Source organism: Helianthus annuus, chromosome 13 (genome assembly GCF_002127325.2).
Source record: "Helianthus annuus cultivar XRQ/B chromosome 13, HanXRQr2.0-SUNRISE, whole genome shotgun sequence".
Taxonomy (NCBI): Eukaryota; Viridiplantae; Streptophyta; class Magnoliopsida; order Asterales; family Asteraceae; genus Helianthus; species Helianthus annuus.
Genome location: NC_035445.2, coordinates 73133210 through 73149764, shown reverse-complemented (window position 1 = coordinate 73149764; position 16555 = coordinate 73133210). Strand labels below are relative to the sequence as shown.

Below are 16555 nucleotides of genomic sequence, written 5' to 3'. Positions count from 1 at the left end.
TAATAAATCAAATTTACATTGAAAATCATTCTAGTTTTTATTAAATATTTCAATCTTCTGAAATTTTGTATAACTTTTTTCAAAAGATATTTATATGAACATGTATGAATCCTAGTTACTAATTTGTATTTTTTTTTTTTTTAATTTCACTTAAGGTAGGAAGTAATAGTAAACAAAAGGTATTCGCTAAAACAATGTTTCATAATTGTTTAATTTAAGTCAAATTGATATAAAAAATCACTAAACCTCATATTTTTTAAAGAAAGATAATAATCACTGATGAGTGACTGAGATTTATACATGTTACAATGAGATCAGTTAATTTTTTTTATCTTTTAACATTTATAATTTTTTTTCACACAATTGAAATACTTAAAAAAAGTTAAGTTACTATAGAAAAAAAAAATCTTTATGTGTTTTTATATGGACGTTTGACAAACTTTCTTACTAAGAGAAACAAAAATTCTTGTTGTAGTTCAAATTCTGGAAATTCGAGTTGGTTAGGTTTGAAAAACATAAATCTGAATTAACTTCAAATATTGAGATCGAGATTTGAAGCAGTAATCAACTGCATTTGAAAATTTGGAATCCAAATTCTAAGGCTAGGTGTAGTAGCTTGGCGTCCCATGCCTAGTCACCCTCAAAAGGTGTTAAACATCGACACCGGGGAGCCAAAGAGGGCCGCCAAGAGCTTGAGCATGAGTTGGATAACGGGCGTGAAGAAGAAAGACATGAGAGTGTGTGGATTAATTTTAATGGTAATGAAAATCCTTCATTTGAAGAGGTATCAAACGTAACGAGTACACATACTCCAATATCTAGTTTGGATTATGTTTTTTTGACTGAAATTTAAATAATGGACAACCAGATCAAATTTATTGCGTTTAATATTTTCAAATATATACTTGTAATAAAAACAATTATTATTTATTGCAATTTTTGTTCTTTGTCGTTTTATTTCTTGTGTATTACAGTATTTTTTTATGGGTTTTTACACCATATGATAAAGAAAAATTGTTGCAAAGTATACTAAACTAAAAAGTTAACCATTTGATTTACAAAATACGTAGTAAATAAGAAAAAAAAACACGACTTATTCTCCCATACACACGGAAAGATTTAAAAGCAAAATTTCCAACTTTGAATTGCCAATTTGGACCCAAAAAAGCCTTCGAGAACCTTTAACTTTTGTATATAAACCAACCATCCCTAGAGGCATATCTCACCAACTCTTCACTTTCTTTCATTAGCAATATTCCATAATGGCTACTTATGCATCAAAAAATGCCCTTATTATTTTCACTATTCTTCTTATATCTTTTCTTGCAACCGTTGAATCCCAACAATTTTCAAGAAAACTATCACAACGCTCTTTCGGGTTGCGAAAGGAAAAACTAAGTCATTTCCGCTTCTACTTTCACGACATAGTGGCTGGCCCCAATGCCACCGCGATCAGGATCGTGGAAGCCACCAGAACCAACCGCACTGCGGCCACTGGTTTTGGTGACATTACCATGATTGACAACCCATTAACCATGGGTCCAGAACGAACATCCAAGCTTGTGGGAAGAGCACAAGGGATGTATACATCGGCGAGTTTGAATGAAATGGGATTGTTGATGGCTATGAACTATGTTTTTGTTGAAGGGAAGTATAATGGTAGTAGTTTGAGTATTTTGGGCCGAAATCCGGTTATGTCAACGGTTAGAGAGATGCCGATCGTTGGAGGAAGTGGGCTTTTTCGATTTGCACGCGGATATGCCGAAGCAAGAACTCATACATTTAACATGAACAATGGTGATGCTGTTGTGGAGTTTAATCTTTATGTTCTTCATTATTGATCATTTCTAGTACTTTTTGAAGTTTCATTTTGTTTTCATATGTATTGTTGAAATTTTGATATATAGTTTATTTTGTTTGAGATATGTGACGCATTTTTAAATAAATAAGATTTAAATTTTGTTTATATTGACATTTATATATTTATATATTATTAATTTAAAACATTGTAGTGCATTATGTGGTTGTATTGCCTGCTGTATTGTTAATATGTGCATATATATGTAGTACCAGTTGTATAAGTTGTTGTAAATAGAGTAGGATTGTCAGCTGTTGTATGTAGATCTCCAGTCGTTCTATAGCGTGTCTATTTGATGTAGGGGTGTTCATGAGCATATCCGATCCGAGCGAGGGTTTGCTCGTGCTCAGATTGAATTACAACCGATCCGATCGGATCAAATTTACAAAACCGAGCACAAAAATAATGCTCGTTCTCATTTAATTTAAGAGTTGATAAAACATTCATTATTATAAATCACAAATGAATTAATAGAAAGTGTTTTTTTTTTCAAGCGGTACGTACCAAAATTTTGGATACAGCTTTATCTATGTAAGTCAGTAAGTGATGAGGGTTCAATGCCTGTGGTAGTTTTGGTGGAAAAAATGTAGTTTAGTAAGTACATCTAAATAGTGCGTGTTGCCGACCTAGAAAAACATAAGTTGTACAAAATCGCCATCACCTTCTTATGCTATTATCATATTAAAAAAAAAAAAAAAATCTTGAAAGTAGTCATCTATCTAAGGCCATGGGTATGGGGTAGGAGTTTGGGCGTGGGTTGGGGAAAAAAGGCCCAAGCCACCACCCCGGGTGGGCTTGGGTTGTGGCGTGGCCCCTTGGGGCTTGGCTTTCAAGCCCGGCGTAGGGCGGTATGGCCAAGCGAGCGGGCTGAATCCCATTGGTTCACCCGCCACGTCAGGCGGTTGATTTTGAATTTTAAAATTCAAACGGTCCCCCCATCCCCCCGTCTTCTCTAACCGCCACCCGGGTCACCCAAAGGCCTATATATTGTAACCCCAACCCCACTGGTCCCCCCATCCCACGAACCAAAACCCCACCGGCTACCCACTGTCTTGAACCCGCTACCCCACTGGTCCCCCCATCCCACGAACCCAACATCACTGTCTTGAACCCGCTACACCACTATGGCATCCTGGACCCGTGAAGAAGAAATGCCACTCGTAACTAGCGTCGTCGACGCTATGAAGGGGCGGCCACCGGGCCAAACAAAATACTGGGCGGAAGCATTCGTGGCCTACTGACATAACGTCGGTAACGACCGCCACAACCTCAACGCGTGCCAACATAAATGGCGCGAGCTACGGCCCAAGCTCGAGCCTTTCAAGGCTTACTACGAAGCGTTCCCGGTGGCGAGTTAAGCCACGAGGACCGGGTGGCGGTGGCGAACATAGAGTTTCGAGGCAAGGAAAACAAGGCGTTCGACAAGATCGACCTTTTTGAAATTTTTTTAACACTCTAGGTTTTTTTATTTTGTAATTTTTAGAAATTATGTAATTTTTAGGATTATGTAATTTTTAAAATTTTAATGAAGTTGTAGGTTTTTTTTAAAAATGTTGTGTAATTTTTTATAAATTTTTTGTATTTTTTTTTTAAAAACATTTATGCCACGCGGTGCACCCAACGCAAGCCCAACCCACGCCCCGGTTGGCTCCCTTTACACGTGTCACCAAATGCCCAACCCAAGCCCCAACCCAAGCCCCACCATACCCCATGGTCTAAGTCCATGTCAAAATAATTTTATGCATGTACCCGTGAAATAAAACATCATTTTTTACGTTGAACGAATTTAGTAGGGCTGTAAACGAACCGAACGTTCAGCGAACAGTTCGTGAACTGTTCGGCGGGAAGTTCGTTTATGTTCGTTCGATTAGCTTAACAAACGAACACGAACAAAAAATTTCGTTCGGTTAGCTTAGCGAACGAACACGAACACGTGTCTCGTTCGTTCAACTGCGTTCGTGAACGTGCGGTAATATGTTCGGTTATGTTCGTTCGTTTACGTTAGTTCATGTTAGTTTGATTATATTAAAAATATAATAAATAATAAACCTTTTATCTAAACATGTTGAAAATATGAAACCCTATTTTTTCTAAGTTAGCTAAAATTTGAACATTTTAAGACATTTTTTTTGGGATAATTGTGTCTAAGTTAGTTAAGCTTGATTCGATGTTTGGTGGTGTATTGAATTATCATTTGATAGTTGTATTTAACTACTTACATCCAATTTTTAAGGATAACAATGTTTTTATTTTTTATTTTCAGTTTAATTTTTTATTTTCAAGTTAAATGCTCATTTATGTTCGAGACCAGTGTTCACGAACTGTTCGTGAACAACTGAATTTTCTTAACGAACGAACACGAACATAAACTTAATTATGTTCGGTATGCGTTCGTGAACAGTTCACGAACATGTTAATTTCCTTAACGAACGAACACGAACATGATCTTGTTCGTGTTCGTTTGGTTCGTTTACAGCCAATTTAGATTTGGTCTCCATCTCTCTTAGACAATAACAAACCGCACATACCGAAGGGTTTACATATTATACGTTAATAATAATAATAATACATATATAGATCTACAAATGATATCATGTAATTTATCATGTTAGTTTAAGTCATTGATGATTAAAAAGAAGTCTCATGCGTAAGTTAATAACATATACACGAGTCTACATTAATTTTTTTTTACCATAAAGGTATGATACACACTAAAACAATATATTTTTTGTTAAATTCACTCTTCTTATCTATATTTAAAGATATTCGTTGGTAAAAAAAAGGTTATAATCAAAATGTATTGACTAGCTTAGGCGATATAAGTTGACTCTATAAAACTCTTAAAAAGGAAAATAATACGAACAAAATGAGAAATTTAGTGTGAAAACATGACAAATTTCACTATCTACTTATTTTATTTTGTATGCCAATGAGCCAACAACTTGACCGTTGACCATCAAATCTTCCACTATCCACCCACCCGAGTGGAAATAAGGTACGGCACAACGCCCGCCATTGTTGATACTTTCAAATTTAGTACATTTTGAGCATCTAAATGTAATTGCATCTTTATGGCATATTTAAAAAAAATATATCTTGTATTTTTCGATTTTGAACTTTTATTGTTCATGAAGATGAAAGCATTATAACAAGTGAAATTTCGACTAGGGCTGCTTAGTGAACGAGTTGGAAAACTTCAAATCGTGTTTGGGCTCTAGACGAGTCAAGTTGACTCATTTATTTGAACAAGCTGAAAGTTTGGAGTCAACTCGTTTGTTTTTTAGCTTGACTATAATATTAAATGTTACAATAACTAGTGAAATTCCCCGCGCTGCGCGGCGGGAAATTCAAACGTTATCGATTCGTTTTGTTTTGTAACGGGATAAGCACGATACCCGTTCAGTTCGTTACCTACCGGTGTTTTACCCGTAAATACCGGTACCATACCAGTTGGCTATAAAAATAACAAATTTAGAAGTAGAGAAAAGACGTAAAAGTGAAAAAAGAACGAATAAATCACGGAAAATATTATTAAGAATAATAGATACTTAAACTTTTATTTAGCAGCAGATAATAAAAAAGTTTCTTTCTCATAAAGGGCTTCGAACCCGAGACACTCACTATATTTGAATGTTCATACAACCAACTGAATTGCGAAAGTTTTTCTTAATAGTTTCACACAATAATAACTATAATATATACATAAAGCGGAAAAGGACAAAAAAAGAAAAGACACAGCAAAGCAAGCAAAGAAAAACGATGGCAAAAATAAATTTAAAATCAGGGCAAATATGTAATTTGGCTGGAAGGAAAAAAACAAAACTAACTGCAAAACTGTAAATTTAAACGGGGCAAAATCGTAATTTTGAACTGAGAGCAAAAATGTAATTTTTAGATATGGGCAAAAGCATAATTTTATTTTGAACTGGGGGTAAAAACATAATTTTGAACTGATGACAAAATCGTAATTTTAAAGCGGGGAAAAATCGCAAATTGGTTGGGCCATTGGGGAAGTTTCAGGCAGTTGCCTCGCACTATGCCCCCATCTTGTGTCTGTACTTATACACTTGGGGCAAAATCGTAATTTGTCTGGGAAAGCAAACAAAACCGATGACAAAGATGTAAATTTAAATTGAGGGCAAAAGCGTAATTTACCTGGGAGAATGGAAACAAAACTAATGGCAAAGCTGTAAATTTAAATGGGGCAAAATCTTTATTTCGAATCGAGGGTAAAATTGTAATTTTCCATCAGGGTAAAAGCGTAACTTTATTTTGAATGGTAGGTAAGAACGTAATTTTAAACTGATGGCTAAATCGTAATTTTAAAGCGGGGCAAAATCGTAAATTGGGTTCAAAGAGCCCAAAAAGTCAGAAAGCAAAAAAAAAAAAAAAACATTGTTCATGCGAGTTGGCAAATGTTATATAGATAATAATAGTATAGGCCAAACGAGCGAGCCAGCAATCTTAGATCGATGTAAAACTTGGGCTTAGAAGCATTTAGGTCAGCTACTTTTTGATTAGCTACGTGATACGTTTTAACTTTTTGTTATGGCCAGTACAGGCCTTATGTTTAAAATTTTGACTACCATTGTTTTTTTTATAAGCTAGACACATTAGATACAATAGAAAAGTCTGGGTCCATCCAAACCATAAATCGATTATCAGTTAGACACTGCGGTTGTGGTGACATCCGATTATGATGGGTCACTCCGGTTTAAGCAATGATGCAAACGAAAAACAGAACAAAAGTAACTGGATTTCACCACTGGCTGTCGGAAAAGAGCCATCACAGTCACGAGATTACCGATGTCTACTGTTCCATTGTCGCCGCCTGCTGCTCCAGTCCTCTCGACTTCTTTTCCGTTCGGCAATGGTGGTGGGTGTGGTAGAGAGAGAGAGAGAGAGAGAGAGAAAGAGATAAGGGCTTTTCTCAGGGTTTGTAAGAGAGGATGGGGGGGTTTTAATTTTTATGATCCATGATTTCTGATGAACTTAATTTGGGGGTAGAGAGGGAGGACAATGGGGGTGTTTAGGGTTCCTTATTTTGAGGGTCAAAGGACTTTTGAAGGGCAAAAGTCCTTTTGAAAGTGTTTGGCTTTTCTTCTTATGTGAGAAGAATTTGCCAAAAGTCAGGAATTCCTGACTTATTTTGGCCAAAAGAACTTTTCAAAAGTTGAAAATAAGCTAAGCCAAACATGCCCAATACCGATTAATATTGGGTGTGGGTTTGTTTTCTCTATGGTGGAGTTTCTTGCAGTTTATCTGTTGTGAATATGAAATGGGAGAATAATCATATAATTAATTTTTTTCTAGAAATGGTGAAGGTTATGAGTGTGTACAATATACAAGTATTCTACTTTTCTAAACATTTAATTAAACTTTTTTTTTTAATTAGGTATCTTAAAATTTCTCAGGTGTACTAAAATATGTACGTAATATAAGTTGTTAAACTTGAAAGGTTAATTTTTAGACCGTTTGACATACGCACGGGGATTTAAACATGTGGTTTTCAATCGGTAAAAAAATGTGTCGATTATCATGTTGAGTGTCGATATCATACCGGTACAGTACTGAACCGAATCGAACCGGTACCGATCGAAAGTCCGTCGCAAAGCGTTGGGGAATCACACTAATAAACATTAAAATTTGGTCTAAATTTAAATGAGTCAAACGAGCGAGCTTACCTTGACTCGAGCTTGGTTTGTTTACAAACGAGTCAATTTCAAACGTTATTTTTAAAGCAAGCTATGAGTCATGAGGTTTTTGAACAACCATCCTTTACACACTTCTAATTTATTTTTGAGAAATAAAACGAAGTAAACAAAAATATTACTTGTAGATTATGCATTACCCTATATATTAAAAAACCAAATGAATGAACAGTAACATAACATATTAAATTTAAAAATATAATTTAATAGTAACATTACTAAGTGATTAGCAAATGTTATCGGGTACCGATATAAAAAACCAAATGAATGAACAATAACATAACATATTAAATTTAAAAATATAATTTAATAGTAACATTACTAAGTGATTAGAAAATAGTATTGGGTACCGATACCGGTATTAAATTTATTAAACCGGGTGTATTTTCGGTACCGTTTCGGCACCGGTATTCACCGGTTTTTACCCTCAAAAATCCTGTAGCAATGCAAGTAATTGCACCGTTTAGTTTACTTTTCATGAATGAACAGTAACATAACATATTAAATTTAAAAATATAATTTAATAGTAACATTACTAAGTGATTAGCAAATAGTATCGGGTACCGATACCGGTATTAAATTTATTAAACCGGGTGTATTTTCGGTACCGGTTCGGCACCGGTATTCACCGGTTTTTACCCTCAAAAATCCTGTAGCAATACAAGTAGTTGCACCGTTTAGTTTACTTTTCATACACACGGTAAGTAAACTGTATTTCGTTTGAATGAGGTTTTACCGAACTGTACCGTACCCTGTAGTCCTGTACCCACTTTTGGGGATTTTGGTAAAGGTATTTTCGGTACCGGTTGGTACCGAGCTCATCAAATCCTGTAGCAATGCAAGTAATTGCACCGTTTAGATTACTTTTCATACACACGATAACTAAACTGTATTTCGTTTGAATGAGGTTTTATATACACAACAACTTATTTTGCTTTCTTTTTTGTTCTTTTTTTTAATGAATGAATCGTAGCATGTAAAATTAACTTGGATATTTAGATTATAGATGAGCAAATCGTATCAAATCCTGTAATCAAACCGGTATCGTATCGGTACCAAATTTACTATACCAAATCATTTTCGGTACTAATTTGGTATCCACCTTTTGGCGTTTTCAGAATCGTTACTTTCGGTTCGACACCGGTCTAGATACATACCTGTATTTATTGATCTTACCTTTCAAATACCATACCGTATTGTACCGAGTAATTTCGGTGTCGGTACCTAATTTCAAGATTTTCCGGATCGTTAATTTCGGTGCCGTTATCGATACCGAGCTCATCCATATTTTAACGTGTTAGCACCGTAATAACTGAACGGAAAACAACCGAAATTCCAACGTGTAAGACGTGTGAGTCCTATTATTATATATTAGGTTATTTAAAATCGTTTTTTAGGACGGAGTGACTATCCTTACCACGTTATTTTTATTTATATTTTGATATTCGGTATTTGCTTGCCGTTGTTTACACGCATTTTGCAGTTATTGGGTCCCCGCCGTAACACGCGAATGGAGAATAAACTAGTGTAGATCAAAAAGTATAATAAATCTAAAGTTGTGTTGATTTTGTAAATATACAAATACCTACGTACTCATATACTATGAGTTATCAATTACTCTATATCTTAATTCCGTTTTTAAACCTTCAACTTTTGAGAAATGATAAATCTTGCCTCTATGCTTCAAAATCGTTTCAATTTTCATAAATTAGAACTCTAACCCCCCTACACTTTTAATTCTTTCACTTCACACCATTATACGTTCACTTTTAACTTTTGGTAATTAACAAGTTTAACTCGCCAACCTTTACTACTTAATAGCTTGACGTCTCATTTTATTTGAATTATTTTTACAACTTTAAACCGTAGCGTGTCATACATTAATATATTTTTTATCTATGCCTAACCATGTTAATGCTAAATTACTTTTACGACTTTACACGGTTGTCTAAATTAATGTTACAACTTTACACCGGAATGATCGAGACATACTATTATTTTCTATGCCTAATAACGTTAATATCACGAACGTGGCGTGTGTATCAAAGTCAAAAACGTGTAATGTCACGTGCGGGCATCAAACATTAATGTCATCATCGTACACTGTAACCGCAATGCTTATATAGGCTACACTGAGTTAGATCGGATACGTCGAAACACGTATTTTTATATGGTTAACGAATCACATAACATGTCGCCGGCTATAAACAACTACGGTGTCGTTGTCGGAACGCGCCGTGTATGACAATTTTCACGTAAGTTGGTTTAAATTCATGTTTTAACGTAAACTACTTATGTTTTGACATAAACTTTTTTCTTAAACGAGTCTGATAAAATATAATACGTTTTTATACTTATATTGTGTACGTTTGTAAACTGTGTTTGAAAGCGAGTCGGGGCAAATATAATATATTTTCATTCAGCGGCGTATTATTTTTCGGAAACGAGACGGATCAAATATACGGTATAAATTCGAGTTACTTTAACTTTCGACACCGCCGCCGCAACAAACAGCGGGTCAAAATCCTAGTTATCTATGTATACAAAGTTCATGGGATTGTGAACAATATAAAGATTCGATAAAACTGGGGTTTATTTACGGTATTGCCATAAGGCTTTATTCACCACCACCTTATCGGCTTATCATAAGTGTTTATTTTGGTATCGTTAGTTGTATCGACTAGCGAGTGCCAGTGATTTGACGAACCAAACCGAATTGACTCTGATCCCAATATTGCTATTAGTGTTGAATTTATCGAAACTGATACCGGTATTCATTTACTAGTGCTTTATTTAATTTTATATTATTTTCTTTTTGTATTTCTCTTCTTCTCAATGGTGGTAACCGTTCCCGCAATGAAAGTCGAAAGCATCCATCCATTGCAGAAGGAAGGAGCATTGTTGTGTGTGATGACCGATTGAGATTCGAGAGGTTTACGAACAGAATGAGGAACCTGTAGTACCATCAATCATTCCACCATTAATCCAACTCAACTCGGTACGTTGTTTGTTTTTCGTCGATTCGATTAATCATTCACTTTCTATGATTCTAGGTTTTCATCAGACGATTCTCATCGTCAACAAACGCTCCACTGATTATTCATTTGTTCTCTTAATTTTATGATACAGTTTTTATACATTTGTGTTATCTTGTTGTTGAGGATATATAGGTGATTTGATGAAGTTAAGCTGGTGTAGTACATGTTTAAGGGGTTTGTGAGTGATTCTCTGCTGATTGTTGGCAAAGTTACTAATTGCTATTTACATGCCAGATAGATTTCTGGAATTGAAAACTATTACAATAGGATTTCAACTCTCAAGTTCTTAATTACAAGTTCAAATTTGAGCAATAGAGATAGTGTTTCTAGGAAAAAAATGTTTGGTTAATTTTCCATATTTCTATATCTGTAGTAGTTGGTCCTGAGGGGCAGGATGCCACGAGCTGAGGTGGAAGGTGACATGGCAGTTCAGTACGCTGCGGGATCGGTCTCCTTGCCGTGTCATCCCTTATCCACTACCACCGGCCTCAGTGTTCGTAGACTGTGTACTAAGTGGAAGTTGTTTCCTACGTGGCCTTTTTAAAAGTGTCCTCTTGACCACTCCAAGGGTTATTAAGTTGAATTGAAGCATGAAGCACATGATCCGTTTGAAAAAGCGAGCTTGAAGCGCCCGAAGCGTTTGGGATGGCGCTTTTTTGGCCTGAAGCGACAATTTACGTGAAGCGTTTTGAAGTGCCACTTTAAGCCCGAAACACAAAGTGTTTGAACTTTGAAGCGACGCTCCAGCCCAATCAGGTCAGATTTGGGTTTTTATTTGGGCCCAATAGTCTAAATCAGATCCAATAGGCTTTAACTGGGGCCCAACAACTTTTTATTGATATACCAGTTAGTTCCTTATCCTAAAAAACGAAAGTTGCTTTATTCAGCCGCTTCCTCCCTGTTCTCCATGGATTGAGTGATGTTGATGGAGAAGAATACGTACTTGATTATGATGATTATTGATTAAAGACTATCTTTTATGTTTATGTTTTAAGTGTGTTTCAACTTTAATGTATGTTTTAACTATGTTTTTTATGTGTTTAAGTGTGTTTTATAATCATGTTTTTGTGTTTATTATTGATTAACAAGTAGAATATGTCATATTGATATGTACAAATATTTTTATATTTGTTTTAATTTTGAGTGCCTCACTTACGTGAAGCTTCGCTTAAAGCTTTGGGAACCAAAGCGCTTCGGAGCGCCTCACGTTTTTTTAAACCAAGCGCGTGATAACCCATCGATCTTTAATTGACAATGACCCGAACCTAGGATTTTACAAAGATAATCCACTAGTTCAGTACAAAGCATCTGACACAGGTTATGTGAATAACTGTTTGTAAACTCTTTCATGTGTATCATACCATCAATTAGTAACTAACCACTGGCCAGTTTTAGTTTTCCTCTACTTAGTGTAGTGAGTATGTTACCTTATTTACTGGTTAGAAGAAACATGATTGCGGATTACTGTCCTTATTATCGTACTGGCGGTTTTAGATTTCATCCTGCTCATACTTCCAGTCTTAATGGATTTAGAAGTTGACACGGTATTTGCACGGTTGAACTTTCATTTAAACTTTAAAGTAATAACTAGCAGGGCTTATTATGCTAGAGGAAGATAAATCTGTAGGTTAGTTACATTGTATTAATCTGTAGGAATATGCTAGACCCGGAAGATCTTGTTTCTGTCCATAAAAGAGGCAAAATAGATACAAATGTTGTTGTACTTCAACATGTTTTCAGTTTTGCACCCACATATTTTTATTCCTCAGCATACTTAGACACTCATTATTATGTTGATTACATCATCTTTTTCCTAAACTTTAATTGATTTATCTTCCAAGAATCATCAACAATGATTGAGATGATGTGTATATTTTGTCTGCCACATTAATCTTCATCTCATCCTCTTATTGCCAATTGACTATATATCTTCTTTCCTTTGGTTATAATTAGACGAAAACAAATGTATTATGAGAATACAAGTACGGCATGCACTTTTGTCCAAATGACTAGTTTTATTCGCTTTGTGTATATAAATAGGCTGGCTGTGGTTTAGGTGGAATGCTAAGTGCCTTTTAGAAGTTGATATAAAGCTTAACTTGTGTCTGATTATTCATATCGAGAATACTGTCTGTATATTCAAAAGCATGTCAAAGGACCAAAGTGGCTTCGGTTCGGTATGTCATAAGGGCGCTCTTACAAATGTTTATGTTCTATCACCTTCAGTATGTTTTAACTTTATATTTGTAATTCGGTTGTGTTTCAAAATTAATCTTCACCACTTTTCATAAATCTCCTGTTTTGCTAGATTTCTTCGTTGCTTATGTATAGGCCATCAATTGCTGAATTATTTGATTTAGCTGCTACTACAGTATAGTTAAGTATCCAGTTACTTACTATTTACCATTTTTCAATTAGCTTATAAGGAATAAGAGGTGTGTGTGGGTCGGTTTTGGCTGAATATCATAACCATAACAGATCAGTTATGGCGATCTCGGTTAATTGGTTTTGAAGGTTATAGTGGGCCGGTTATGGATCGGTTAACCATGAAGTTGGGCCTAGCTAAAAATAGCTCAAAACAATATAATTGTGCATTATTTGGGTCTCAAAGTTGGGGCTTGAAATTTTTTACCATGGAATAAATTGGTATTACACATTTATGTATATTAGTATGTGTATAATCTATAATATTAATACCAAATATTCAAACACAACGATAAGATATAATTCAAAAATATAAACAAGAGGTCAATTAAAACGCTATGATATAACCCATTAACTCAAACAAACATTCAATAAAAACATCAAACGTTGAAAAAATGCTGAAAAGTCCAAAATCCAACAAAGATTTTATTTACTATATGTTAGTTCGGTTATGGCAGGTTTGGAAACATTGATAACCATAACCAACCAGCTACTTTCGGTTTTCAAAGGAAAAAAGTTAAACGACCCACCGGTTTTTGATCTGGTTCGGTTTTGTCGGTTTATTTGGTTACGGGTAACCTTTAAGGAACTGCAAATAGATTCCTAACTTCCATTGAAATATGGTCAACTAACTGGCTTAAGTGATTTTTTTTTACTATTTTGAAATGAAGATAACATTTCCATTCTCTAGAAATTACTAAGGGGAATTCTGATAGTGGAACAGTTAGAGAACAGTTTTATGTCACACTGGCGTAAATTTCGTTTTTTAATATTTCTTTTTAGTTAATACTTAATACTTAACACTACTCAAGTTCAGTTCAACAGCTAGCCTGGTTGAATCGGTAGTTATGAAATTAAATTTTGTAAAGTGTTTTAGCTTGAACTCACATTTTGAAAGATTAATTTGTTTAATCTGCATCTACAACTACCACTAGTCAACAATCGTGTAATCTTTCATGACTACATGTGAGCATGTCAGCTGATCATCAATATTCGTTTATAAAGTCAATGTCATATAGTCTTCTTAAAGTTCAAATTTCATATATGCACTTATAGTGATATATTTACCCTTTCAAAACACTGAAATCATCATATTATATGTATTGTGTACTAAATAAAATACAAACAGTTACTTCTAACAATCTGTTTCACTGAAACATTATGCTCTTCGATGATTCACAATAAAAATGTTTCTTTCTTAATTTGTTTATTTAGTGAAACAGACTGTTATAAGTAACTGATTTTATTTTATTTATCATGCAACAGGTAAATAGGTAATATGGTATTTCTAGTGTTTTAAAAGCATAAATATGATAGTATGAATTTAGATACATAAATATGAAAATGTGAACTTTTAAAAGGATATAATGGAAATTATTCTTTGTTTCTAACCATGGGAATGATCCAAAATGATCATTAAATATATCTACTGTATTTGGAGAGTAATACGCGCTAAATTTACAGGATACGGGCTCCTGAACTTTACTCATTACATTGAAGACACCTACACTTTCCGTATAGTTTAATGTTTCTTGATGATTCATATAGTTACTTTGATAGACAGTTTTAACGGATTGTTTAATATGTTATTTTATTGGTCATGTCCAATAAACTTACGGGTACATTTATTAGTTGGTTAGCTGGGCTGACCCGCTATTTTCACTAGTCGACAGAGGGTTATGACATTATGTAAAGTTGCATTAAAGTTCTCATGCACATTATTTCTTTGTTTGCCCTTTTCATATCAATCACATTATTGCAGACATTATTTAGAAAATACTTTCTAACATTACTAGTTTGTTAAACATTCCATGCTTAAATTGTACTTCATTCAATGGAAGTTCTATTAGATATCAAAGATACAATTGCTTCATCGGTCATATACGACAAAAACGATACCTCAAAGGTTTAGAACTTTAGAATTTAGATCAATTAAATCTCATAGATCATATTGTTGATATTCAATTTTTTCGGTAACAACAAAAACTTAGCGCAATGTAGACGCGTAATCGGTCAAATTTACAAACTGTGAAAATGTGAAACATTGAGCTGCCACATTTAATGCAGGGCATGGAACTCTCTAGTTCTCGGGTAATGGTAATTTCGTATTTTTTTTAACTGAAACGTTGTAGGGGCCGGGCCGTATGCAAGTGTACCGTACTTTCACATATATGTATTTTGTTTGTAGTAGTGGTTATTAGTTATTACCTACCCTCAAATTCATTTCTTCAAATGTTTATATTCACATTATTCACACACTAAGAAATATCAGTACTATGTGGGGGCTGAACTCATATCTACTGCAAATTTAATAATATCAAACTGACCAAAACCTTGCTGGATCTACATATACATATATGTGTATATATTTTTTGGAAAATAGACCAATCATTAAACTTTCCTTATTATTTGATTCTAATACAAAAGTAGTTGAACAGGCCCATGTACCATTGTAGCCATGTATAACTGGCAATTAATCAGTTATCACATGATATAGGCTTCTTGTACTTGTTGTCTAAAACCCTCATAATTGATCACATGTAGAATGATGTATGATAAATTGATAATTAATCACTGTGTTTTCAGTGTAAATGAATATTGATTTCAGGTAGTAGCATGCATGCTTTCACTATTGTTTTGAGCATTTACACTAATTGGTTAAATTTCTTTAATGACAGAATGATGCAGATCTGAAAAGATAACTATATAATTAATTAATAAGTAATAACTGCCAGGTCAGTTTCCTCTCATTATGGTAATTAATTCTAATATGCTTTAAACTGTACTCCCTGTTGCCATTGGTTTTAGTTTAGTGTAGTTTAGTTTTTATTACTCTTGCTGTGACTGTTATTATCAAACATTTTCATTTAATTAAGTGCCAAAGTCAAATGTTGCATGTCTTTGTGACAAATATGTAATTTTACATTTTTTTTTATGTAAACCTTAATTTCCAGCTTTTGAGAGATTCTAGTTATACCCATGCTCAATTTAAATAGAATAAATTACAAAAATCGTCCTTTATGTATGTCACTTTCACTTATTGCAAACTGTGTCCTTTGTCTTCAATAATTACAGAAAACATACTCGATGTTTGCAAACCCTTGCAAGTTATGTCCTTTAGCCCTAACTCAATTAATTTTTGTGGTTAAATCTGACCAAATGGACCCCACATGAGGGTATTTTTGTGGTTAATCTGACTAAATGGACCTCACATGAGAGTAAAATGACCAAAATACCCTCATGTGGGTCCATTTGGTCAGATTTAACCATAAAAAATTAACTGAGTTAGGGCTAAAGGACATAACTTGCAAGGGTTTGCAAACATCGAGTATGTTTTCTGTCAGTTTGCAATAAGTGACATACATAAAGGACAATTTTTGTAATTTACTCATTTAAATAAGTTCAAAGAATTAAATTTAAGGTTCCCTACAATTTGAAACCCGTGATGATTCTTATGCACATTATCTTGTTGCCTGAACGTGTAGTCGTGTACTTGTTCTATACCTAACACGTAGAACTTAAAA

The 16555-nt window shown here is 34.3% G+C and overlaps 1 protein-coding gene and 1 long non-coding RNA gene across 2 annotated transcripts; both read left to right on the top strand.

Annotated features, from left to right (window-relative positions):
- The first annotated feature begins 1217 nt into the window (after window positions 1-1217).
- LOC110911398 (dirigent protein 22) lies at window positions 1218-1925 on the top strand. The gene has a single exon (XM_022156005.2). It carries the CDS (start codon window positions 1263-1265, stop codon window positions 1839-1841), a length of 579 nt encoding a protein of 192 aa, XP_022011697.1. The 5' UTR covers window positions 1218-1262; the 3' UTR covers window positions 1842-1925.
- Window positions 1926-10384: 8459 nt separating this feature from the next.
- Window positions 10385-11642, top strand: LOC118485640. Its single transcript, XR_004877203.1, has 2 exons — window positions 10385-10567; window positions 10981-11642. It is a non-coding gene; the product is annotated as an uncharacterized LOC118485640 (long non-coding RNA).
- Window positions 11643-16555: the final 4913 nt, after the last annotated feature.

Coding starts and splice junctions, on each gene's coding strand:
- LOC110911398 (XM_022156005.2), top strand. CDS start 1,263: ATGGCTACTTATGCATCAAAAAATGCCCTTATTATTTTCACTATTCTT.